Raw genomic sequence first — 27,507 nt, 5'->3', positions numbered from 1 at the left:
CTTTATTTTTTGGCATGCATGCGGGATCTTAGTTCCCCAACCAGGGATTGAACCTGTGCCCCCTGCAGTGGAAGCGTGGAATCCTAACCACTGAATGGCCAGGGAATTCCCTATATGGTAACTCTTAGTTGTTTTTTTTTAATTAATTAATTAATTTTTTAATTTAGTTTTGGCTGTGTTGGGTCTTCGTTGCTGTGCACGGGCTTTCTCTAGTTGCGGCGAGCCAGGGTTACCCTTCGTTGTGGTGCGCGGGCTTCGCATTGCGGTGGCTTCTCTTGTTGTGGAGCACGGGCTCTAGGCGCGCAGGCTTCAGTAGTTGTGGCACGCGGGCTCAGTACTTGTGGCTCGCGGGCTCTAGAGCGCAGGCTCAGTAGTTGTGGTGCACGGGCTTAGTTGCTCCGTGGCATGTGGGATCTTCCCGGACCAGGGCTCGAACCCGTGTCCTCTGCATTGGCAGGCGGATTCTTAACCACTGTGTCACCAGGGAAGTCCCTACAGCAGACTCTTAATAAGTGTTCGTTGAATCAAATATAATTGACTTTCCTTTATGTGATGAGGAATTATAGATGGCCTTCAAATTGTGATTAAATTTCCACCCTGTGGCAATACAAGCGTTAATTCCTCCAAATAAATAAACTTACATATTTCAAAATAGAAACTAAATACTTCCTAACGGAAATAATCTTGCATGGAAGAAACGCATAATTGGTACTCAAATTGAAATCATTATTATTCGTAATGCAGTATGGTTATAGCCCCTATTTCAGTGCTCTGTGCATGTCAGTGCAAACAGAATATTGTTGTCTAAAAGGTACCAATTCCGTTGTTTTCAGAAGGCAGTGCAGAGAGCGACAGGCTTTCAAAGGAAAAAAAATGGGTGAGATTCCTCTAAGATGCGGCCTGCAAGCCCCGCCCCATATACCTGAGCGGCTCCGCCTACGCCCCGGCTTAGGTGCGGGGTGGTGAACCACATTTCCCAGCGGGCCTTGCAGGCCTCTCACGCCTGCGCACTGTCAGCTCAGGCAGGCGGGCGGAACTCCCGCGCTATCCAGCCACCTGGTCTCGGTCTCGCCTCGCCTGGTCTCTACCCCTGGCATGGAGGGGGTCCCTGTGATAACGGCAGGCACCGCGGGCTCTGCCAAGGCTGAGGGAGCCGCAGCCATGCCGCCCCCGCCTCCCGTCTCTCCGCCTGCCCTTACTCCGGCGCCGGCAGCGGGTGAGGAGGGCCAGCCGCCACTCTCCGAGGCGGGGGCTCCAGGCTGCTCGGGCTCCCGGCCCCCTGAGCTGGAGCCGGAGCGCACCCTGGGCCGCTTGAGGGGCCGCTTCGAGGACGAGGACGAGGAGTTGGAAGAGGATGAGGACCTGGAGGAGGAAGAAGAGGAGGAAGAGGAAGAAGAGATGAGCCACTTCTCGCTGAGGCTGGAGGGGGGCCGGCCGGACTCCGAGGACGAGGAGGAGGTATTGATGGCCCCTGTTTGACCACGCCGGGCCTCCTCAGTTAGGGCCGGGTTCCCCGCTCGCCGCTGAAGCCTTTGGCACTTGCACGGACCCTCACCTCTCCTTGCGCTGCCTGCTTGTGGCGCGGACCGGCCTCTGTCCCGGCCCGGTTCCCTGCCGACTCATATTGTAACGTTTCTGCAGTCCCTTAAGCTCTCTGGGTCCGACTCACTCATTATTGAAGCTACTGCGTGCCAGGGATGTAGGCGCCAAGGGTACCGGCCTGCTGCCCTCCAGGAGCTTACAGTGGGCCAGGGAAACAGTCCATTTCTACAGGGTGTTGAGAGGATAGGAAACCCTTCCCCACCTAGTCAGTCTCTAATTGGGAGATTTTTTTTTAATGGGGCAGCGCATACTTCATAAAGTTAGACAATATACCTAGTTACTCAGAATTAATATTAAACACCAGTATCTGGAAAGTTTGTCCATTTCGCGATAATTCATATAGTAAGATGCCCCTCATCTGGCAATATACAATATCTCCAAAAGAATGAGATCTTTTCGGAACATTGGTTTATATTGTGTTATTGTAACTTTGATGAGAGTGTTTGAAGGGTTGGAGGTAAGGTAACATGTTTCCATGTTGCAAAGTAAGCTACACATTGTTGATAATAAAATTTGGGGGTTATCGCTTAAGAATTGGAAAAGGCAAGGACTTGTATTTTAAAACTATTTCCATTGTATTTGCAGCGCCTGATAAATCTCTCTGAGCTGACCCCATACATCTTGTGTTCCATTTGCAAAGGTTACTTAATAGATGCAACTACCATTACAGAATGTCTTCATACATGTAAGCATATAGTTCATCATATTTCCAAATAATATGTTGATTTTTTGAAATGTCTTGAAAGTATCCTAATTTCAACATTTTTTTTTCAACAGTTTGTAAAAGCTGCATTGTCAGACACTTTTACTATAGCAACAGGTGTCCAAAATGCAACATAGTAGTCCATCAGACACAACCTCTTTACAACATAAGGTAAGAAGAATATATAAGTAAAATTTATATTTTAAGTATACTTTTTCTGAAAGCTTGAAATTGTGTAGTTGGTAATAAATTCTTGACCTATCTCAAAATGACAAGAAAGGGAAATACATATTCTTTAAAGAAATACATATAGAGCACTTACTGTGTACCAGGCACTGTAATATCCACTGGGAACTTTAAAAAAAAAAAAAAGGCACAGATCTCTTTTCTTGAAGATTTTAATCTCATCAGTCAAGTTGATGAGGCTAGTTTAGGCTTATCCTTTTCTGTGTATCTAGAATTCTATTTTTAAAACTAATACCTGAAATAACTGGCCTCTTTAGAAAAGCCTGTCTGTCATAGGTCATTGTGGCTTATTAAATTTTCAGTTCATGCTCAGTTTCCTAAGGGAAGAAAAACACTAAAGGTGACCTGCTTTCATTTGTTTAGCAAATACTATTATGTTTTTACTACCTTCATAGAAGAGTGTTTTGCAGATGATTCACAGAATTTCAAAATACAGTCTCTGCCCTCAAGCTCACATTCTTATTAAGGGAATAAGACCAGTTCACATGGAACAATTTAGCAAATAGTTCAAGAGTCTATAATTACTTGTAATTATGACCACATACAATTACTTGAGGTTCTCTCAGATGAGAACCATGAGTGCTACCTAAAAGTAACTCAGCTCTGAGAAAGGAGATAGTCACCCCTAAGAGAAAACAGTTACTTACAAAGAACATCATTCACTCTGTACCAAATGCATTTTTCTGAATTCTGAGGTATTCTCCATCCTTTCCTTTTATTAGGTTGGACCGACAGTTACAAGACATAGTGTACAAATTAGTGATCAATCTAGAGGAAAGTAAGTTTATTTTATTACATAGTTGTGAATCCCAGAATCTCTTCTGACTCTGCTAGTTACATTTTAAGTGTAATTTAGTCTGTGTTTTATCATTTTTTAGGAGAAAAAAAGCAAATGCATGATTTCTATAAAGAAAGAGGTCTAGAAGTACCTAAACCTGGTAAGTTTGGGTGTATACCATAATGTATTTATAGATTAAAGAATACTAACTTAATAAAATTTACTCCCTTTGAGGTTCTTTTTGGTGATAGCTGGTTATTTTATGATCAAAGAGAGAGAAAGATTTTGAAGGTCATGATTTACTGTAATCCAATTTAATTATTTATAAGGATTAAAGAGTACAGGCTCTGGAGCTACATTGAGTGTGATCCTAGCTCTGCCACCTTACTAGGTGTATGACTTTGGCAAATTACTTCAATGTCTCAGTTTCCTCTTCTATAAAGCAGGGATAATCATAACACTATAAATTGTAAGCATACATTGAATAATACAAAGCACTTAAAGCAGTGCCTGGAACATAGTAACTGCTCAAATATTAGTTTTTATGATGATGGTAATGTCACAGTATGGAAGTTAGATTTGGGTGTAAATCTTCATTCTTCCACTTACTATGTGGGTGACTTTAGGCAAATTCCCTAATCTCATTAAACTGTAATCTCATTTTCTTTACAGTTAAAGTACACAAAATTGTAAATCAACTATACTCCAATAAAATTTAAAAGAAAAAACCATTAGTACCTATGGCATGCAATTATAATAAGGGCTAAATGAGATGGTGCATGTAAAGTGCTAAGCATGAGCCCTGAGCCCTGGCACATAGTAGTGCTTATTAAGGGCTACCTATAGCTATTGTTGCTATTATGCTGAGCTCTCTCTGTGGCCCTGATAAACCAGCCATACATGTCTGCCTTCCATTGTGGAGTGCTCCCCAGGCTTGTCACTAATTTCACTGGCTTTGACAGATTAACTGATATTATTTTAAAAAGGGAGAGTGAGTGCTTTATGATCTTTTAAATAGTCAACATAGTTAAATTTCTGTAATTATTTTCCAAAGATCTCAGTTTATGATATTTATATTCTAACTCAACTTTTTTGTTTGGCTATCAAATAGCTGTTCCACAGCCAGTCCCTTCGAGCAAAGGAAGATCTAAGAAAGTCTTAGAATCAGTGTTTCGTATTCCACCTGAACTTGACATGTCTTTATTACTAGAGTTTATTGGGTGAGTACCCTAAACCTCTACCTCTAAACTTTAAAATAAAGAATTTTTTAAGTCCCAACAGTTACAAAATCATCCTGAACTAAGGTCATATCGAGTTTTTCTGATATCCTTTTAAAGAATAATTCTGAAATATTTAAGACTTAGAAAAAGGTACTAAAGAGTAGTAAAATAACCACTTGTATCTCCATCATCTGGCTTTTGAATTAAACCATGCTAATATGGCAGAAGGCACTTGGCTACCTCTTCCTGTTCATTCCCCCCTTCCCTTAGAGGTTAATAACTACTCTCCTAAAAGTAATGATTATCATTCCCATGCATTTTTTTATGTGTTTGCCACATGTGTATCTATTTCTAAACAATATGTAGAATTGTTTTTGGCCACTTAAAAACTTTAAATGGTATCATACCATGTTTTCTAACTTGCTTTTCTCACTTAGCATTGTATGATTCATCCATGCTAAAATGTATAACTAGTTCAGTCATTTTCACCATTGCCTGGTATTCCCTTAAAATAAATATACCATAATTTATCTTTTCTTGTACTGTGGAACACTTTGTTTCCAATTTTTTTCCTGTTATAAACACTGTTGCTTTAAGCATTTTTTACGTATCTCCTTATATATATATGAGATATTTTTCTAAGAGTGTAGATTTGCTGTGTCTTGGGATATGTTCGTCTTCAGCTTTACTTGGTTTTGCCAAATTATTTTCCAAAGTAGTTGGATATCTCCCTAATTAATAAAAATTGCTTCTTTCAAACACTGTAGCATATGGTGTACTCCATTATCCTGCAATATTGTTAGGCCGACTGTCATCATAGAGTTGGCCTGTATCAAACTGTAGTTTTCAAAATAATTCCATAGTTTGCAGGATAAACTAAAATGCCTTTCTTGGAAGATCTAGATCTTCCATTTTATGTCACTGATGACTATTTGACTTCTCAGTCACTTCCTCCTTATAACTCTAGGTTGCCTGTATTATTTATTTAGTATCTAGCTTGTACTATGTTGTATTTATCTCTTTATGTATTCATCCTGTGTTCTCAACTGATATTAAGGATCCCTGAGAGGCAAGAAACCTTTCTTATGCCTCCACAGAGCCCACGTAGTAGTGGTTGATGATAATGAAATAAAGATCTCTTTAGAAGAATGAGAAGAAATCATGTAATACCAGACTTTAAACTAGCAATTTCTGTTATTAAAGAATGTGTTCCAACCTAAATGTCCAAAAGGGAACTGGTAAAATAATGGTATATAGCAATGAACATGTGCTAGTAACATATGTGCTAATATGGAACAATTGCCAAAATTCACTTTCTCAAGTGAAAAAAGCAAGATGCGGAAGAGAATATATAGCATGTGCTCTTTATGTTTTTTTTAAAAAGCGGATGGTGGGCATATATACATATATATATATTTTTTCCCCACAGGCACAGACCATTCCTGAAAGGACATATAAGAAAATGTTGATAGCAGTTGCTTCTAGAAAAGGGCACTGGAGTGTATGAGTATAGAATTGGAAAAGGTCTTACTTTTCATTGTATTTGACTTTTTACCATGTAACTTGATTTTTAGTAAGTCTAGTTAATTAAAATTTGAAAATGGAAAGGAATTTATATTTCTAAAAATATTTTCGGGAAATGTAACCTTTTCCACTAACGCACAGTTGGAACTGACAGTTTTTTTATACCTTTTTTGAAAAGTGGCAGTAATGCAAAGATGGCAAATATGTGACAAGTGTGCTACATTATCTCTGTCTGTCCAAAGGAGAAATCAATACTTAATCATGGCAGGCTTTCCTAATGAGTGAGACTTGAGTACTCTGGTCAAAGCAGTCATTACCACTTACTGGAGTTGTTACATTGTTAACACATTCCCTGCTGTAGAAAAAAAGAGCCCTCACTTGGAATAAGAAGATCTCTATTTAAGTCCTAGCTCCTTTGTTATATAGCTTTGTAAAATTGAGGTAATCGGTTTCTGTTTATTCATAAGATGTTTATTAAGGTCCTGCTGTGTACCAGCACAGCACTCTGCTAGCTGCTGGGAATGTAATTGGAGTAAGTCAGCCATGGCTCTTGCCCTCGTGGAAATTGTATTTTTAACTTCTCAGAGCTTCAGCTTCCCTATCTGTAAAACAAGAGAATTGAACCTTATATGTTGAAGATTATGATGAGTAGTCTGTCTACGTCATAAAATAGTCTTTTATCTGTTTTCAAATGGTTATGGGGAAGAAAGCTTCCAATGTGGCAAAGAGTTCTTTTGAAGAAGTCGCCAGCCCCCAGAGTTAAATCCCCACATGTTTACTACATTGAAAAGCTTGGTGTTACCACTGAAGTCAGGCTACTGAGGGTAGCCCATAGAAAGCTCTTTCATGGCAGGACAAATGGCAGGTGAGTTTTAACCTGATGCAAGTACAAGGGCAAATTTGGTCCAGCTGGTGACCCTGCTTGAATTGGATTAGCAAAAATCCTGAGGTAGGTTCAGCCCATGGAAGTGATTTTTCAACCACTGGAATGAATATGATATTCCCGGCCCCCCTAAATTTGGTATGCATGTTTTGTGATCTTAAGATAGTCTTGTACAGTACTTCTCCTTTTTGTTCTTCAGTTTCTATGTGTAAAGTAGAAGATTATAAAGCCTTAGGCAGTATAGTGTATATAGAAAGAGCATAGACTTTGAAGAGTATAACTGAAGGTATGTAACCCCTAGGATGTAGCTTAACTTCTCTGATCATCAGTTTCCATATTTCTAAATTGGGGATTATAATACCAACTCACAGGATTGTTATAAGAATCAACATATGGTATTTCTAACATGTCTAAACTATTATCAGTATATGAATATTGAAATAATGCAGGGTCATTCAGAAATAAAGGTTAAAGTAGTCTGTGGTGCTGTAATGTGTACAATATCTGCCTAGTAAAGAAAATGGACTCACATGAAATAAGTGTATGAGAGAAGATATGGCAAAAATTTAATGCAATCTTAAACTCAGTGGTGTTTAGTAAACCAGGGAGGTGCTATCCCACTGTATGCTATGTTATCCAACTGGGGTCTTATGTTCAGCTCTAGGCACTACATTTTAAGAGAGATGTTAGTAAATTGAGGTGTAATCAGAATAGTAAAAGGTGTGAAAACTATGTCATGTGTAGTAGCAGAAAGATTGAATCTAATTCACAAGAGTACCAAAAGGCAAAACTAGGACCAATAAGTATAAGTTACAGGGAGAAACATATTTGATTCAGTGCAAGCAAGCAATATCTAACAAAGTTGCCCACAAATGGAATGAACCGACTTGTAAGTTAAGAAACTATCTCAAAAAAAAAAAAGAAGCTATCTCTGTAGATATTCAAGCAGAAGCCAGATGCCCATATATCATGGATTCTATAGAGATAATTCTTATAATGAAAAAGATATTTTATTTATTTATTTATTTTGGCTGCGCAGCTTGCAGGATCTTAGTTCCCCAACCAGGGATCGACTTGCGTCCTTGGCAGTGAAAGCACGGAGTCCTAACCACTGGACCACCAGGGAATTCCCAAGGATATTTTATTTTGTAGCTCTTAAGATATTATAACCTTAGATTTACATCTATATATAATGTGTATACATAACTTATGTTTTATGTTTGTCAGTATAACATATTCTATAGATATTTATACTATCTATATTGTATATTAATATATTTCTCTATATTTGTATTATAAGAATACTCTAGATGATGCAATTGTGATCTTGCCTATTCTTCACAACGTGATAGGGAAGAAAGAATGTGAGCTTTGGGAATTCCCTGGCGGTCCAGTGGTTAGGACTCAACGCTTTCACTGCCCTGGCCCAGGTTCAATCTCTGGTCAGGGGAACTAAGATCCAGTGCAGCATGCCCGAAAAAACCAAAGAATGTGGGCTTTGATATGTACACCCGCGTTTGAAACCCAGCTTTATTACTTACTAGCTGTGTGACCTTAAGCAAGTTATTCAGCCTCTCTGAGCTCAATTTTCCTTATCCGTAGAATGGTGATTCTAATGCCTGACTTAAAGGGTTACTGTGAGAACTGAAAGAAACACATGCATAATATATGAAGACCTAATATAATGCCTGGTGCATAGTAGATGGTCAAAAAAAGTTTGTTCCTTGTCTCCTCATGATATAAAAGTAATTGATTTAATCAAGAAGTCTCTTCGTACTTTTAGAGGAAAAGCAAACTGAGTAAATCATGCCCAGGTGATTATGTTACAAGTAAAACAACAGGAAATGTAGCAGCTTTCTTGTAAGGACTCTATCTTGTAAACGTTGCTATCAAGAAAAAAACACATTAATTATGACAGAAAGAAAGAAGTTTTACTTTAAGCTAGAAAATGTTAGAATGCTACATGTGGGGGAAATATAAATATTAAGAGTATACTTTTAACTCCTGGAAGTAAATATACAAAGCAATGTAAAATACTGTATAAAACTGCCTTTGCCTTACCACTAGGTGGCAGATATGACAATTAACTACATTTGTTTATTTCATAAAGGGTTAGGTGACCGTGTTTTAAAATTAAGTTGATGTTCCTCAAATATGTGTATTTATGTTATTTTTCTGTGTTATATAATTAAACATATAGTTCAAAATTGATTAATTTTGCTTTCGTTTTTCAGTGCTAATGAAGGCACGGGACATTTTAAGGTATTTTACTTTTATTTTTCATTTACTTTACAAGAGGACCCTGTAGCACACAAATTTAAGATTAGCAATCATATGGAGACTGTCTTCAGTTACAGTCTATAAAATTTGTTCTGTAAATAAAACTTGTTGAAACATGAAGTACATTCAGTAATGCTCTCTTATAATAGGTTTATGAGAAAAGAGTTATTAAGTAGGGATTTGTTATTAATTCAGAACAGTGGTCTAAGGAAAAATAAGTGAGTAATTTTTAAAACTGAAACCAAATGCTGTGTTAATTCGGTGATTAAAAAAATGTTTCAAAGCATTTTTTGCATATTTGGCATTTAGAGTTAAATATGAGCTTAAAATTTCATTTGCATGTAACATCTTTGGTTGAAGTTAGCCTGCCCCAACTTGTTACTTCAATCATTTACTGAAACTTTAAAGGTAAGAATGAACTCTTTTGTAACATACTTAAGTTCAGAGTTGTCTTAAAGGCTTCAGCATCACAGGTGCCATTGTACACAGTGTTGCTCCTATAGTATGAATCATTCAGGAAAAGGTGACTTTTTTAAAAGGGGTAAATCAGGCCTATAGTTACTTGGGATTATAAATGTATAAGGAAATAATTGACTTTGATCTGGTTAGATTTTCAGTGACTTTGTCAAAGTCTATACTAAAATATGGGTGGGGCTTCCCTGGTGACGCAGTGGTTAAGAATCCGCCTGCCAATGCAGGGGACACGGGTTCAAGCCCTGGTCTGGGAAGATCCCACATGCCGTGGAGCAACTAAGCCCATGTGCCACAACTACTGAGCCTGCATTCTAGAGCCCGTGAGCCACAACTACTGAAGCCCACGCGCCTAGAGCCCATGCTCCGCAACAAGAGAAGCCACCACAATGAGAAGCCTGAGCACCGCAACCAAGAGTAGCCCCCTCTAGCTGCAACTAGAGAAAGCCCGTGCACAGCAATGAAGACACAGTGCAGCCAAAAAAATAAATACATAAATAAGTTCAAAAAAAATAAATAAATGAAAATAAATTTAAAAAAAAACACCTAATAAAAAATAAAATAAAATATGGGTGAATTATACCTGGTTGGGCATAGTGTTTTGTTTTGTGACTATAATGGCTTAGGAGGCATAGGAATTGAATTGAAGCATAGGAATAAATGAGTACTTTTCTGGATGAAGTATATTATAGGTTTTTCCCAGAGATCATTGTGATGGAGGGAATGCAGTGTTAGGTTTGGTAACTTTTTACCTCTTCTAAGTTGTAAAATAACCAAACTTATGGTGATTAACTTTAGGAAGTCCTTTCATAGTGTACTGGGTGGGAAAGTAGCATGTAAGTTTCTATATGGGACAACTGTAGAGTCATATGCTCCTAGAGTTCACTGAAGACACCTGTCCAGTGACCTGTAGTAGCCAGACGAGCCAACAGAGTATAAGAATGTCGTGAAGAAAGAACTAAAAATTAAATTAAAATATTAGCCTATTGCTTCCGCGAAAGCACATATGCGCTTAGAATATTTATGTAGTTCTGATCCTCGTACATCACAAAAATATGACACTACCACCTATGAAGTGTTCTTGCCAAAAGAAATGTGAAGCTGATCATACCCCTAGGTTACTAATTTACAGGAAATCCAGGGGACACAGGAACTTATTAAATTACTCTGTAAGAATATGTAATAAGCCAAATCTAGACAGTGGAAAACTGCAGGACAAACAGTTCTGTTTCTCCAGCAAATAAAAGGGAAAGATGTAAAGAGGGAACATGTAGATAGAACATACTGATTAAAAGAGACTCAAGGGACATCAGTGTATGGCGTTTATTTGGATTGGATTTGATAATAAACTAAAAAATTTATGAGATGATAGCCCCAGATTGTAAGTAACCCAAATATCCATCAACTGATGAATGGGTACACCAAATATGATATATCCATACACTGGAATAGTATTTGGCAATAAAAAGGAATGAAATATTGATACATGCTACAACCTGGATGAACCGTGAAGACATGTTAAGTGAAAAAATCCAGGCACCCAAAGACCATGTTATATGATGCCATTTATATGAAATGTCCAATATAGGCAAAAGCATAGAGAAAGGAAGTAGATTAGTGGTTGCCAGAGGCTTGGGGGAGAGGGGAAATTGGGAGTGATTACTAATTGGTAAGAGTTTCTTTTTGGGTGATGAAAATGTTCTGAAATTAGATAATGGTGATAGTTTCACAACTTTATAGATGTACTAAAAACCATTGAATTGTATACTTTAAAATGGTGAATTTAATGGTATGTGAATTATATCTCAATAAAGCTGTTAAATTTTAAAAAACAAGCCAAGATCCAATAGAAACTTCGAATAGAAGCATTATTTGTAGTACGTTTAGTGTATACATTTGAGAGTACAAAAATATATCTGATAAAAATAATATATGCATAAATTAGAATTTTAGCTTGAGTCCATCACTGGTTATTACATTTTGTGTGTGAAATCTTTGTTTTGTTTTTATTTTCTCTGTAATAACAACCCTAAAAATAATAAAATCATTTTCTACTAGGTAAGAAAATTGAGATGGTGAAATTTGTACATTTACTGTCTATTTTCTGATATCAAGGAATTTTAAAGTATGATAGTGGTATTATGTTTTTAAAAAGAGTTCTTATTTTTTAGAGATACATACTGAAGTATTTACAAATGAAATGATGTGTCTGGGGTTTGCTTCAAAACAAAACTGGGGAATGGGGGCCAGTAAGCAGTTGGGGTAGGAAATGGATGGGGGATACTTAAAACAAGATTAGCTGTGAGTTGATAAAGCTAGGTTTATAGAAGTTTATTACACTGTTGTTATAGTTTTGAGGCATTAAGTTTTCAGTGTTAACTAATGATACTGATGTTAGTTTGCAGGCTTATGTCTATAAGAGGTAATGAATATATTGTTTTAGAAACAAATGATCGTATTTCTGCATATTTTGACTTTTTATTTTGCTAAAACCGTCATTTTTTAATATTTTCTTAGCTAACACATTGGCAATCTTAACATTTTTCTTTTAATTCTGTATTTATAAGGGAATTCTAGCTTTTGATATTATAGCTCAGTATTCTCTACTACTTAAAAAGCTGTTTTTATACCTTGTCTTTTATTTATTGTTCAAATAAATATGTCTGACTAGGATGATGCCTAGTTAAACTATTCACCATGTACACTTATGGCATGAAAATCATAAAGTCTGTTTGTTACATTTAATTTAAAAGTGTTTCACCAAGCAGTCATTTAGTTCAGAAAATTTTTTCTTTCACTTTTAATTATGAAAATGTTTAAATACACTGAAGAGTAGACAGAATAGAACCTCCATGCATCCATCACACAGCTTTGCCAATTAACTAATGACCAATTTAATTTCTTTTATACCTCCATCCACTTCCCTTCTTTCTTTTTTTTTTTTGGCCTTGCCACACGGCTTGTGGGATCTCACTTCCCCACCAGGGACTGAACCCGGGCCACAGCAGTGAAAGCGCCAAATCCTAACTACTAGGCCACCAGGGAATTCCCACACTTCCCTTCTTTCTTTCTTTTTTTTTTTAAATTTATTTTTATTTATTTATTTTTGGCTGTGATGGGTCTTCTTTGCTGCGTGTGGGCTTTCTCTCTAGTTGTGGCGAGTGGGGGCCACTCTTCGTTGGTGCACATGCTTCTCATTGCGTTTGCTTCTCTTGTTGCAGAGCATGGGCTCTAGGTGCATGGACTTCAGTAGTTGGGGCTCACCGGCTCTAGAGTGCAGGCTCAGTAGTTGTGGTACATGGGCTTATTTGCTTCCTGGCATGTGGGACCTTCCCAGACCAGGGGTCAAACTCGTGTCCCCTGCATTGACAGGCGGATTCTTTTCTTTTTTTTTTTTTTAATTTATTTATTTTTAATTTTTATTTTTGGCTGCGTTGGGTCTTTGTTGCTGTGCACGGGCTTTCTCTGGTTGCAGCGAGCGGGGGCTTCTCATTGCAGTGGCTTCTCTTGTTGCGGAGCACGGGCTCTAGGGGCGCGGGCTTCAGTAGTTGTGGCTCGCAGGCTTAGCAGTTGTGGCACGTGAGCTCTAGAGCACAGACTCAGTAGTTGTGGCGCACAGGCTTAGTTGCTGTGCGGCGTGTGGGATCTTCCTAGATCAGGGCTCGAACCCGTGTCCGCTGCATTGGCAGGCGGGTGCTTAACCACTGTGCCACCAGGGAAGTCCCTTCTTTCTAATATTATTCTGAAAGAAATCCCTGGCATTTTGCCATTTCATCTGTAAAGTGTTTCAGTACTCTTAAAAGATGAGGCTCTTTTTTTAATGACCACGTAGCATACCAAAAAAAAAGTTACAAAATGTCAGTGTTGAGAAAGATAAAAATAAAGAGACAGACCTATTCTAGATTAAAGGAGATTACAGAAACATGACAACAAAATGCAGTGTGTAATCCTTCATTAGATTCTGGATTGAAATAAGAACAACTTGTAAAGGACATTATTAGGACAACTGGAGAAATTTGAATTTGGACCCATTTAGATAATTGCACTGTATTAATGTTATAAATTTCCTGATAATTATATTGTAGTTATAGAGGAGAGCCCCTTTATTCTGAGATGATAACTGCTGGTATATTTAGGGGTTAAATATCTCAATGTCTGCAAGTAACTTAAATAATAAATGTACAGGTATATACACACATATTACATACATTGGAAGAGGTGAAGCAAATATAGCAATGTTAATCATTTGTAAAGTAGGTGAAGGCTATCTGGATCTTCATTTACTAGTGTAACTTCTTTGTAAGTTTGTGATTTTTCAAAAGGTTGAAGGTGGTGAATAAAAAGAAAATGAGTTTCTTACCAAATATCTAGTCAGTGTACAAGTTTTTATCTCAGCTGTAGTGGGTGTTTTGTTTTGTTTTTTTAACATCGTCGTAAATCAGGATCCAAATAATGTTCACACATTGTGATTGGTTGATAGGTTTTTAAATCTGTAAGTTTTCTGTTTCTTTTTTCTTGCAATTCATTGTTGACAAAGCTGGGTCATTTGTGCTATAGTTTCCTACAGATGGGGTTTTGATGTTGCATCTCTGTGCTGTGATTTAATGTGTTCTTCTGTCCTCTGTCTTTCCCATAAACTAGTAGTTAAGTCTGAGTGTTAATCAGACAGGTTTGATTTGAGGGGACCAAGAATACTTCATAGTCGGTAGTGTTTTTGTCCATCTGGAGGCACATTAATGTCTGGTTGTTTGTGTCTTTGTGTTGTTAGCAACAATTGGTACTCAATGTCTAAGCCCATTAACTTAATAGGGTTTGGAAAATGATGCTGTCATTCCTCCTCCTTTTATTAAAATACTTCAATAATGAGGAACTTCTATTTGATTAGCCAGTGGTAACATTCATATAGGAAAGAAAGAATAAATGCTGATTCTTTCCCTTGACTTACAAGGTTCAAAATAATGAGTTGGTTCATTAGCATGCTCCAGTCCTAATCAATTAGGTATTTTTGATTTTGTTTTTACTTTAATATGAACTCATGCATTTAAATATATTTGTGGTTTAAACCCCTTTTAATTATTATCTTTATTGATGTTCAAATTGTCTTATCATAGATAATCATGGTCTATAATAGCTTCCTTGCTATCTCATATGACAAGATGTTCCATGCTCAACTCGTACATCTCTTGCCCCAGACACAGAATCTGTCATTTCTCCAAGGTGTCTTTTGGTGGTATTTCAAATTCACCATCTGGTTGCTAGGGATTTACCTTGTGACTGGGTTGGTAACTATTTTCAGTTGACAGAGGTAGGAATTTTTTCAAGGTAAAATGAGTTGATACCATCTTTTTAAAAGATATTGGGTTGGCCAAAAAGTTCACTTGGAAAAACACAACCAAACTTTTTGGCCGACCCAATATTTTTAGTGGTATGCATTTTCTATAGTCAGAAAATAACTGAATGTCTCTTAAATCGCCCTATAGATTCTACCTTATTGTTTCAACTTTCTTCTCAAATTGACCTGTGTTATAGATGGTAGGGAAGATTGCTGTGCTTAATTTCAAAGAAGTAAAATTCTTCTGTGGAATTTTTCTTTCCTGTTTATATGCAGATGGTAGGAGGCTATTAGATGCAGCAGGAAAAAAAAATGAGTTGACCATTTAGGTGAGAACCTGCTTTGTAGCTTAAGAAAAAAAAGAAAGGCAAAAAACAAAAAAAGCAAATTGTTAAAAAAGCTGGATCTGAATTATATCGGAAAAAATTTCTGTTAACTTGTGAGCCTGCGGTATGAAGACTAAGGTTAACCACGTGAGAAGCCAACTTTGAAAGCCAAGGCCAATGTTTTTCTTTCAGTTACTGGCAGATCTCATAATTCTGTTCTGGGTGGTCTAAAAAGTACAGTATTGATAACTTTAGCTAAGTTGGATTAATCTTAATAAACACTTGGGGGTGAAGTGCTCACCAAGAACTAGAAATGATGAATATTGAATTGTCCTCTGTTGGTATACCTGAAGCCTACTATTGAGATCGTAAGCCCCAGAAATTAACCTTCAGAAATGCACTGGTTGCCAGGCAGGCATCTAGCTAGATTACCCAGAATAGCTTCTCAAGGCACATGATGGGATTCTCATGCTAATCAGGCAGTGCCACCTACAATGCGGTACCTTCATCAAGACTTCACCTGGAGCACTGCTGTATCTGCTCCTTAGTGAGAAAGACTGCTTTCGATTTTCAACATGATTCTTAAACCTGCGTTTAAAGAACACGAACCTTTGCCATTTTTGTCTAGATTACATCAGTATCCATGATGACAACTAGGTCCTCTAATTAGATTCCTTTACATAAAGAACAGAATAAATCAATACACTAGTAATAACTAAGTACTTACTATGTGCCAGGAATTATTAATAGTTATTTACGTATATTAACACACTTTCCTTATGATAATTCTATGAGGTAGGTGCTATTAGTATCTCTATGTTAACAATACAAATGGGGAAATGGAGACACAGAAGCGTTCAGCAACTTGTCCAAAGACTTGCAGCTAGAAAGTGGCAGAACCACGGTTTAAACCCAGGCAGTCTCTGGAATATCTGCACTTAACATGCTATCTGCTGCACTGTGGTAATAAGGGATAGATCTATTGTTAGGAAAGTTCTTAAGAAACCAAATTACAGATAAGAGAGCTGAGTGCTGTTATATGGAAGAAATGTGTGCCTAACCTGCCTGGGTCCTCCTGGTAGCAATTCTGGGCTCCCTCTCTGCTAGTGCTAGAAAAACATTGTTCACATTTTCCTAAAAGGTACCCTTTTAGTTCTTATTACCCCAACTTTTCATTTTTATTAATAGTAGTATCCTTAAAATTGCCTCAGAGAGAGAGTGGCTAGGTAAGCATTAGTTTCTACTTTAAAACGCTATGGTCTCTCTACCTATCACCTTAGACTGTTGGATCAGATTCCAGCCATATACATCTAGATGTTAATCTTTCTTTTTTCTTTTTTTGCGGTACGCGGGCCTCTCACTGCTGTGGCCTCTCCCGTTGCGGAGCACAGGCTCCGGACACACAGGCTCAGCGGCCATGGCTCACGGGCCCAGCCGCTCCGCGGCATGTGGGATCTTCCCGGACCGGGGCACGAACCCGTGTCCCCTGCATCGGCAGGCGGACTCTCAACCACTGCGCCACCAGGGAAGCCCCGATAATCTTTTTATTTTCCACTTTTAAAAGAAAATTTCAAACTCATACAAAGATAGACAGAAGAGTAAAATGAATGCCCATGTACACATCACTTAACTTCAATAATTATAAAATCATGGCCAATCTCAATTCATCAATACCTTTAACACTTCTCTTATATAATCTTGAAACAAATCCCAAACTATCATTTTATCAGTAAATAATTGTTTGTTTCTAAAAGATAAGGACGTTTTATAAAAACATAATAATGATACTATAATTTTTATTTATTTTTATAACTTGTATCTGAATGTGTAAAGCAGCTTTTTAAATATTTATTTATTATTTATTTTGGCTGCACTGGGTCTTAGTTGCAGCATGTGGGATCTTCGTTGTAGCATACGGGATCTTTTTTTTTTTAATATTTCTTTATTTATTTGGTTGCACCGGGTCTTAGTTGCAGCACATGGGCTCCTTAGTTGTGGCGTGAGAACTCTTAGTTGCAGCATGCATATGGGATCCAGTTCCCTGACCAGGGACTGAACCTGGGCACCCTGCATTGAGAACATGGAGTCTTACCCACTGGACCACCAGGGTAGTCCCAATACTATCATTTTTTAAATTTACAGTAATTCCTTAAATATCCACATGCTATTTAAATTTCCTAGATTGTCTTATGAAAATTGTTTTAAAGATTTTTAAAAATCAGGATCCAAATAAGATCCATATATTGTAATTGGTTGATATATCCCTTATTTACAGGCCTTGTATCTTTTTTAGTCTAGCGGTTCCTCCTCAGCCTTGGTTGGTTGTTTTTTTTTTTCCTGAAGTTTTTTTGTTGAAGAAACCAGGTTGTTTGAGACATTGAATCTTGGGTTTTTGCTGTCAATAAATTTTACTCTAAGTTTTATTCTTGATGAGGTAGTAAAACAAATCTGTAAGCCGTTCTATTAAAAAAAATTGTTGACATACTTTTTGGAGAGGTGAAGCTAAGCAGGAATTCTTTTTTTTCTTGTTTGATAGATAAATTAACTCAAATTTCATAGTAATTTTTCTTTCATAAATCTATTGAATTATCTTTGCTATAAAATGTGCTTTAAGGTTTATACATTTTATGTATATTTAATCTGAAATTGGTTTGTTTACTTTTGTAGCCATTGGAAAAGAAGTTTGTCCGAGTTTCAGGAGAAGCAACTATTGGACATGTAGAAAAATTCCTCAGAAGAAAAATGGGTCTTGATCCAGCTTGTCAGGTAGAGTATATGTGTGTAAAAAGACAGGAAGTTGTGAGATTACCTTTAACATATTGAAGAAAGAACCGTCTCTAGGATTTCATGCAGTGGCTTTTGTTTTATGACATTGTAGATATTGTAAATGTTAATTGAATATTGGTACACAGTGATCCCCACCCCCAAATTTAATCACATTTGACTTGCTGCCATTGGTGACCATCTATGGGTGTCAGAGAAAAGCTGAGGATGTGAGAACGATTAAAGAGCTTCTAGAGCTTCAGCTCCAGCTCTTTTCTTTTTGATAGTAGAGCAAAAGTTTACTTTTCCATCCATTCACTTCTCTTCAGAGGACATCCTTGGATTTATCAATGTTTAGCTCAAGACACCTAGAAAAGTGAAATAGCTGTCTAATATAGACTCTGTTAGTTTCCTAAGGATTGAAAAAGATCTCTTATTATAGCTATATAATACTTTCTTGTTGTAAGATGGAAATCTCAAACCTCATGTATTGTTGCATATAAAGTGTAAGTAAACTCATAGTTTAATAATGTGGGCCAGTGAAAATGCACGTTTACATAGCTCTGCTTTTTCATTAGTCAAATTTAAAAGGGGTTTTTGTTATTCTCCATCATATGTAAAATTTTATAGAATAATTTTTATCTAAAATGTCTATTTGCTGTAGATCTGAAATTTTGCCGATGTTTTTAGTATCAATATCTGCCAGTACTAAATATATATTAAATTCAATTAAATGTGATTTCTCTTACTGACTTTGACATAATGCTAGCTGTATCTCATGGCAACTGAAAATTGGAAATGACTTATCTATCACCTTGTAGCCAAAGCATACTTGAGGTTATTCTTAGCCTTTTGGTTAGAAATAGATAGCTGTTTAGGGACTCCTGAACAAAGAATTGTGAGTAATCCCATAATAGTCTATTATTTCTAAAAGCAGAAATCAGAAGACTTGCACCTGATTATATAGAATAAGAAGTGGCACCCAAGAGGGCTTTCTTTAGGATATAGATTACTTCCTCTGTGGCTAGATATTGATCAGAGCCATTTATAAGTTTCACACTGGTGTTTTAAGAAATTTGGTTGCCAAAGCTCTAAATTGGTTTTATTGTGTAAAAATGTGGGTTTATTTTTTCCTCCTATCACAGAATTCAAGGCTTTTAACATTTTGAAATAAAATGATGTAAAATTTGTTTCAGTCTTTAATTTTGTCTCTCAGCTCTTCGCTCTTTAGGTAAATATTTTTTTTTTCTAATTCAGGTACTATATAGCTGGTAACATTCATAAATTACTATTTCACCAAAATGTTAAAATAGTGGAACAGAGAATTATCAAATATGCAGACCCATTTGTGACTAAAATTGTTTAAGCCTTCTAAATCCAAGAGACAGTAAACAAGAGTTACTTCTAATATGAACAAAACATTGAGCTAGTTAACCATTGAACAAAATAAAATTCTTGGTCAACCCAGTCACTTGAGCCTTCTGTGCTGACCTTCCTTAAAACCATTTAGTCCCAAATAGAAAATGTATTATTTGTTTACAGATATGTGACCTTCGTAAATGATTATTTACTAGCAGGAATGAATGATTACTAGGGGACTGTTAAATAATAAAATACCTTTAAAAGTATTATTTATTTGTGGCAGATAAAAATAAAAAAGGAAGACAGTTCTGAAAGATAAAAAAAATGTAGACGTGTTCTTAAGAGATTTAAGTTAATTCAAATCAGAAATCAATAATTATCTGAGTAGATTTCTTTCACATAAGAGAGCCCAGTGCCTCTGGATCTCCATGGTTGATTTAGTGGTGTTTTGAATTTATTGCTGTCTTATTGTATCTTGTTTTTTAATAACTCTTGTGTTCCTTTGTACATTATTTGACCTTCAGACCTTATTTTGCTTTTTTGAAATGATTACCATATTGATCACTAAATATTCTCTATATAAAAGATGTGGTAGTAGATTTTGTTGTTAATCCTACCATAATTAATTCCGTCTTAAAAGATAGGTTCTTTTTTTTTTAAATAAATTTATTTATTTGGCTGAGTTGGGTCTTCGTTGCTGCGCGGGCTTTCTCTAGTTGAGGCGAGCAGGGGCTGCTCTTTGTTGCAGTGCGCTGGCTTTCTCATTGCGGTGGCTTCTCGTTGCAGAGCACAGGCTCTAGGCGTGCGGGCCTCAGTAGTTGAGGCTCACGGGCTCTAGGGCGCAGGCTCAGTAGTTGTGGTGCACGAGCTTGGTTGCTCCGTGGCTTGTGGGATCTTCCTGGAGCAAGGCTTGAACCCGTGTCCCCTGCACTGGCAGGCGGATTCTTAACCGCTGTGCCACCAGGGAAGCCCAGGTTCCTTTTTTCATTATTTATTTAGTATATGACCTTAACCCTATCATTGAATTGTTTCCAAATCATTTTTCAGAGACCCTAACATGTCATATGGTGTATCCCTACCATTCATTTACTATCTATTGGTACTAAATTGAGCATCTATGTGCTTGGCCTCCAGTACAAAGATGAGACAGAAAATGCCACCAGGTGACTCAGTTGTGTGGGAAAGATATAAAAGTAAACAACTGAATGACAATAGGTTATGATGAGTGCCACAAGAGCACAGAGTGAATGATTTAACTCTGGAGAGGTCAAAGAAAGGATTTGAAGAATGGATTTTTTTTTTTTTTTTTTTTGCCAGACAGACAAAGAAAAAAAGAACTTTCTATCAAAGAAAAGTATGTATGAACAAAGAGGAATGAGTGTGGCACTGGCTCAATCAGTGAAAAATCCTGTCTTGAAAGCTTTAGTGTGATCTTGCTTTTAAAAAGATACGGGTTTTTCTTCCCTTAAGACCATCTTCACGTTATGATTTCCGCTCTGAGATTCAGAAATATCGTAGTTATTCTTCCTAACTAAGACTTAATACTCCAAAGGGTAGAAAGATTATGCAGAAAAGAGTTAGCAAAGCAGACCTGAGGGTGCTGCCTTTGGAAGGGCTGGCTTACAAGGTTGGCCCTTGCCTAGCATCTAGGAAGTTGGCTTGTAAAAAGTTCCCTGTGCTAATATGAAAAGTTACCTAACTATTGAGGGTGTTTCCCCGTACCTAGATTGTACAAACAATGGGTCTATGATGAATAACTGCTTTGCTTCTGGGAGTCTGGAATTTGGTAGTTGCTAGGCAGAGAATGCCAACATGACCATCCCTCAATAAAAACCCTAAACTCTGAGCCTCAACTGGGCTTCCCTGGGCAGAAACACTGCACAAATTGACTACATTTTCACTGCTAGAGAAAAGAGTATGTGGGTGTTATCTCCTCTTGGACTGGGAGGGAAGAGCATAGGAAGCCTGTGCGTGGATTTCTCCAGACTCTACCTACATCTTTTTACCTTACTGATGATCTGACTGTGTATCCTTGCTGTGTTGCTGTAATTACTCATAGCTGTGATCATGCTGAGTCCTGTGAGTCCTTCTAGCAAATTATCAAATATGTGGGTCATGTTTGTGGCACCCTCAGAGATGTGATTCTGTTTGAATGAACTAATTTATGAAGTATTTACAGTCAAGTAACTTAAAAATCAGCATGTAAAATGAGAAGTAGTTTAAATGTTTATCAGGAGGATGGATAATATAGTTTATGATATATTCATAAAATGGAACACTATGCAGCTATTAAACACAGAGAGCTAACTGTGCATTCCAGAAGATTCCATAGTATATTAAGTTTTTGTTGTTTGTGTGTGTCTGTGTGTGTTTTAAAAATATGTAGAACAAAATATGTGACATGATCCCATTTCTAGAAGAACAAAACCAAAATCCCCACATGCACACATTGCATTTAGGAGCATATGCATCAAACTGTTAGTAAATGGCTAATCTCTGGGAGTTAAGATTAAGTTGAAAAGAAAATTGTAGTAACCAAATCATAAATGTATACCATGTGGTGAAGCCCACTAAGGGTGGTGGTCTCTGGATAGTTGGATACTTAATAAAAACATAATGTTAGTTTCCAAGTTCTTTAATTTTTCATGGACCTAAGTTCTATGCACAAGATCTGCTGTTAGTGCACAAGATCTGCTATTATTGCTTTCAAGTCCTTTTGCAAACAAGTATTGCTTTGCCAACTTTAAAACTGGTAAGCATAAAACAAAAGTTGTTACTAATCGGAGGTTATTCATTGTGAGATACCACAGGGCTTGACTAACTGACCTATGTGCCAAATCTAACCTGCCATCTTTTTATGAATTATGTTGTATTGGAACAGTCATACTATGGCTGCTTTCATGCTACAGTGACAGAATTGAGCACATGTGACAGTGATCCTGAGTCCCACAAGCCTAAAATGTTTATTATCTAGCTCTTTGTAGAAAGTTTGCCAACCCCTCACATGCACTTATCTTTGGAGAAAGATAGACCTGGGGACAGACCTGGGTTCCGATCTGAACTTTGCTACTTACTATAGCCTTGTGACCTTAGGAAAGTTTAATGTCTTTACTTCTTAGTGTCCTATCTGTAAAATGGGAATTACAATGCCTAGCTCACGGGAATGTGAAAATGAGATGAGATAACATATGTCAAATATATAGTGTAACAAATGCTGTGCATAGAGGCCGCTCAGTTAAATGCAACTGCTTTTACTATTCTTACCCAACCATGCTGAAGGTTTTAGGGAAACTAACATGTTGGCAGTGCATAGGATTTTTAGAGTAAACAGAATTTGAAGGTCGGAAATCTGGTTAGGAGACGGTTTCAGTGGTTTAAGCCTAAGAGCAGCAGTTGAAAGAATGATATGAACTTAAAAGGCAGGGTGAAGAAGGAAGGAACAGGACTTGGTAACTGCACGTGAGAAGAAAGGAAAAGGAGAAATAGGAGTTAGAGCTGGTATTTTGGTTTGGAGCAAGGAGAAATTTCATGCTGTAAGCTAAATAGGGACATTAGGAGGGGGAGCCTGTTAAGTGATATGTTATTAATAAGATGTTGAGGACCTGTTCCCACTTTAAGGCAATGGGAAAGGAGTACTTAGTGAAAGAGAATATAAGGATTTGCATTTCTATTTCTAGCGAGTATACTGGAATCATATTACAATATAGTATATAACTGTACAACCATATCGTTCTTTCTAGAGCATTCTATATAAAAGTAGATTTGTCTTAGAGCTTTGACCTTACTAAAAGGGCTGAAAAGACCTTGTTAAGATTGTTCCATCTGTAAAACAGTTCCCCTATTGTGTACTTTATGTCAGCAGTAGACTTTCCACTGTTGGAAAATGAGATATTCCTCATTAAGAAAATTATTCAAATAACTAAAGATTGCCTTTTTAAGCATTATAAGCCCTATTAATCATTGTGTCATGAAACTTTTTAAAATAATAGACTTTTCTGTGTCTTCTTGTGCTGAACATATCAAGTATGATTTAACTTGTTCTCAGAGATTCAAGGAAATCATTCTGAATGCCTGTTGTCTGCCCTGCTATGTCCTCTAATGCTCCTTCCATTTTACTTTATTTGTAAAAAGTTTCTAAAATCTTTCTTGAGAACGTTTAATCAGTCTAAAATAGCAAAGACTAGTCTAAAAATAATTATGTTGATCTTCCTCATTTTGTCATATGGTTTTCTGAAGCAGGAAAGCAAACTTATACTCTTATTTGCCTGTAGGTAGATATCATCTGTGGTGATCACTTGTTAGAGCGCTATCAAACTCTAAGGGAAATTCGACGTGCAATAGGTGATGCAGCAATGCAGGTAGGTCTTAGACTTTACCATATTTATGCCTAATGGACAAGTTATTTAATGAAAGAAAAATGTTCCATGTTATCAATAAATTTTTAATAAATATTCTATAATTTTCTTGAAATTATCTGGACTGAAAATAAGAAAGCTAATGTTTATTGAATGCTTACTGTGTGTCAGGCATTCTTCTAAATGATTTGTATCGATTAGCTCTCTTATTCCTCATAGTTTTATGAGATAGATATTCTTTTTTTCCCAGTTTTAAAGATAAGGAAACCAAGGTACAGAGAGGACATGTAACTTACCCACAGTGAGTGAGTGAGTGAGCCAGGGCTCAAACCCCAGGCAGTTTGATTCTAGAGGCCTTTTTTTCTTTTTTCTCTGTCCAGTATTGCAGTAGAGCTTTGAAGACTACTGGGCAAATGTATCTGCAAGGACATTTCTTTAAGAAAAATTTGTAGAGACTCATTAGGCTATAGAGATTCACATACCATTCCTTGCTCAATTGGTAAGAAGCCATGGTAACCGTTATGATGTTTTAATTAGCCTATAATGTGAGTGGGAATATAATATGAAATCTGGTCAGGATACATGAAAAGCAAGATAAGACTTACAATTTTAATGAAGAGAAAGATCCAGTTTCTCCTGGAACTTTACCCTCTAATTCTAAAATCCGTTGGTGGATCATATAGATGAGGAAACTGGTCTAGACAGATTAAGTAACTTGCCCAAGGTCACTTGGCTAGTTAGTGGTAGAATCAAGGTTCACCTATTAAAAAATTTGAGCTTAAAGCTTAGAATCTTAACAAAAGGGTAGCTGAATACTTATTTAGGTGATTATTTGATTATTCTTACATGTTTTTAGAAATATAGCACCATACCAATTGTCTACATTTTGGTAACAAATAATTCAAAAGATTCTTCATAAAATACAAAAGCAAAATTGTTTCTTGGCTAAGTAAAGCATACTTAGAGATATAAACAAAACATTTCTTAAAATTTTTATAAGGTGAAACTTCAGAAATCTTAGAAAATGATTGTCTTTTTTTAAAAAAAATAAATTTATTTATTTATTTTTGGCTGCGTTGGGTCTTTGTTGCTGCACACGGGCTTTCTCTAGTTGCGGCAAGCGGGGGCTACTCTTCATTACCGTGCACGGGCTTCTCTTGTTGCAGAGCATGGGCTCTAGGCGCTCAGGCTTCAGTAATTGTGGCACGTGGGCTCAGGAGTTGTGGCTCATGGGCTCTAGAGCGCAGGCTCAGTAGTTGTGGCGCACGGGCTCAGTTGCTCTGCAGCATGTGGGATCTTCCCGGACCAGGGCTCAAACCCACGTCCCCTGCATTGGCAGGCGGATTCTTAACCACTGTGCCACCAGGGAAGTCCCGATTGTCTTTTTAAAAGTTAAGCTTGATTAGAAATGTAAGAATCTAGGAGTAAAATTGCAAAGTCAGTGGAGTGGGTAGAAAATATGACTTCAATTCAAAAAGTATTTACGGAGCACTATTCTAGACATGGGGAGATTCAGAGATGAGCAAGTCCCAGAACTTAAATAACCTGAAATATAATTAATTAAAGTCCTCATTGATAACAATGTGTCATGTAATCTCAGGACCTCTTAGCTAAATGAATAACATATCTCTGCAGTGAAAGCTAGGAGGTAGCAAGTGAGGGAGAGAATGGTAGGAGCTGAGATCTGAGCAGCTGGAATAAAACCATGCAGGACTTTATAGGCTATAGTATGAACTTTGGATTTTAATTGAGTGAAGTGGGAAAGTACTGATTGGAGAGATTTGAGCCAAGGACAGAAGAGACATAAGCTGACTTAACCTTTTAGAAGATTCACTCTGGTTGGATAGTTTAAGAAGACCATGAATGGAGACATCTAAATATAAAATATAAATAATATAAATAATATTTATATATTTCTGTCTATTTATATGGAATATAAACGTAATAGACATAGATTTAAATTTGAATTATAAGGAATTATCTCATTTCATAAAATGCGATTTTATACATGTATTGAAGTTTTGAGATTTTGAAACAGCTTGTAATTGTGAAATATAACTATATGCAAAAAATTGACATTATGTAAAATGTAATTTGTATTCATGTAAAAATGTTAATAGGATCCTTCTGTGTGTGTTAGAATACAAATTCATTTACTTTGATTAGACTAGTTAGTCTAGAACAGGTCTGATGGTCCGTGGGCCAAACATGGTGTGGGACTATACTTTATTTGGCTTATTCTAATTTTTGAGTTTAAATTCCTTTAGCTAAGCATCTGCTCTCTGGTTTACCACTGGTCTCAACATACCCTATTTGACTACATACGTGATTCACATATTCATTTATGTTACTTTTCTGGCCTTTGTGGGCATTTGAATTGGTGAACCCCTTTCTAGAATTCTGGTGAGTTTTCACCGAAGTTGCCAGTAACAGAAGCCAGATTGCAGTGAGTTGAATAGCGAATGAGAAATGAGGAAGTGGAGCCATGAAAAAGCTTAATAAAGAAGAAAGAGAGAGCGATAGCTAACGAAGAGTTGGAAATGCAAGGCGTGCATGCCCCCACTCCCTCTGTATGTTGCTCAAAGTAGGCCCATTGCCCATGGCATACTTCCCCAGTGAGCCTTCCTTTTAAGCTAGTTTTCCAGTTCATAGTAGATTAGAAATAACACCTTAAAAACACTCTTTTAAGCAGCCTTGGTGAGAGCACAAAGAATTAAGACCTGATATCAAGAGAGGAGACATAAAAAGACTCAGAAACAAGTTATCTGGAGTCATTTACTGTCAGGTTAAATTTCCCACGACCCCAGAGGACATCACTGTGTTACAGCACAGTGTAGTTACTGTTCATAATGATGACTCTGGATATCAAAGAAAGGGTAAATTGTATTGAACAGACTTCAAGGAGGAAGTAAAATGTATGATACATTAAATGGGTAAGAGTTCCAAAATTTTCTCACTTGTTTTAGTTGTAAGCTGCATTTATGTAGGAAATAAATGTTTTATTTTCTTAGCAGATCCATGATATTTTATGATAATTGAGTCTTTTTTAGAGAAGTCCAGTGCTTGGGTGATATATTAAGTAATCTGTGCAGAATGAAATGTGTATCTTTTAGTTCTTTTTGAAGAGATGTTTTGCCATAAACAACCGTGACTAACTGTGGATACCTGGTAGTTTCAGAATTTTCTTCTGAGAGTCATTAAAAAGGCACATTAACAGGGAGTGTTTAGTAATGAAGTGAGTGAACAAGCAAGTTTATTTATCTTGGACTCTTTATTCTCTTTAAATCAAAGAATTTCACATTCGTGTTGGGTTACGAAAAATAAACTATCTTTGACTTGATCATTTACGTAACTGATTTTTAAATAACTGCAGAACACTTATTTTCTTTTCAGGATGGTCTGCTGGTCCTTCATTATGGACTTGTGGTTTCTCCTTTGAAAATTACTTGAAGATTCTAAGGGTATTGTGAGGAGGGAAACAAAATAAGGAGACTTCTGCAGGATTGCATCTCACCAAAGAATTCCACAGAATGTGTAATTGTTATCACTTTGTGCTGTTTGAGACATAACTTATCTATTTTCAGCACCAAGAATCATAGGATTTATAATTACAACTTGGTATTATAGAATGCATCTGTTTTACTAGAGACTATATATAAAAA

The 27,507-nt window shown here is 36.9% G+C and overlaps 1 protein-coding gene across 2 annotated transcripts; it reads left to right on the top strand.

Annotated features, from left to right (window-relative positions):
- Positions 1–1,095: 1,095 nt before the first annotated feature.
- On the top strand, positions 1,096–27,295 carry PCGF6 (polycomb group ring finger 6; the record flags this gene model as incomplete). Of its 2 annotated transcripts, XM_082673243.1 has the most annotated exons (10): positions 1,096–1,458; positions 2,188–2,287; positions 2,380–2,476; positions 3,274–3,329; positions 3,430–3,489; positions 4,441–4,549; positions 9,191–9,218; positions 18,033–18,131; positions 23,762–23,848; positions 27,239–27,295. In XM_082673243.1, the coding sequence occupies 10 exons, from the start codon at positions 1,096–1,098 to the stop codon at positions 27,293–27,295; spliced, it is 1,056 nt and encodes a 351-aa protein (XP_082529369.1). The 2 variants fall into 2 exon arrangements, with proteins under 2 accessions (XP_082529369.1, XP_082529370.1); XM_082673244.1 differs by lacking the exons at positions 3,274–3,329; positions 3,430–3,489; positions 4,441–4,549.
- Between the last annotated feature and the right edge of the window lie 212 nt (positions 27,296–27,507).

Source organism: Grampus griseus, assembly GCF_964374135.1.
Source record: "Grampus griseus genome assembly, chromosome: 16".
Classification (NCBI taxonomy): Eukaryota; Metazoa; Chordata; class Mammalia; order Artiodactyla; family Delphinidae; genus Grampus; species Grampus griseus.
Note: the sequence above shows the minus strand (reverse complement) of the source record. Positions and strands in the feature narration are given on the sequence as shown.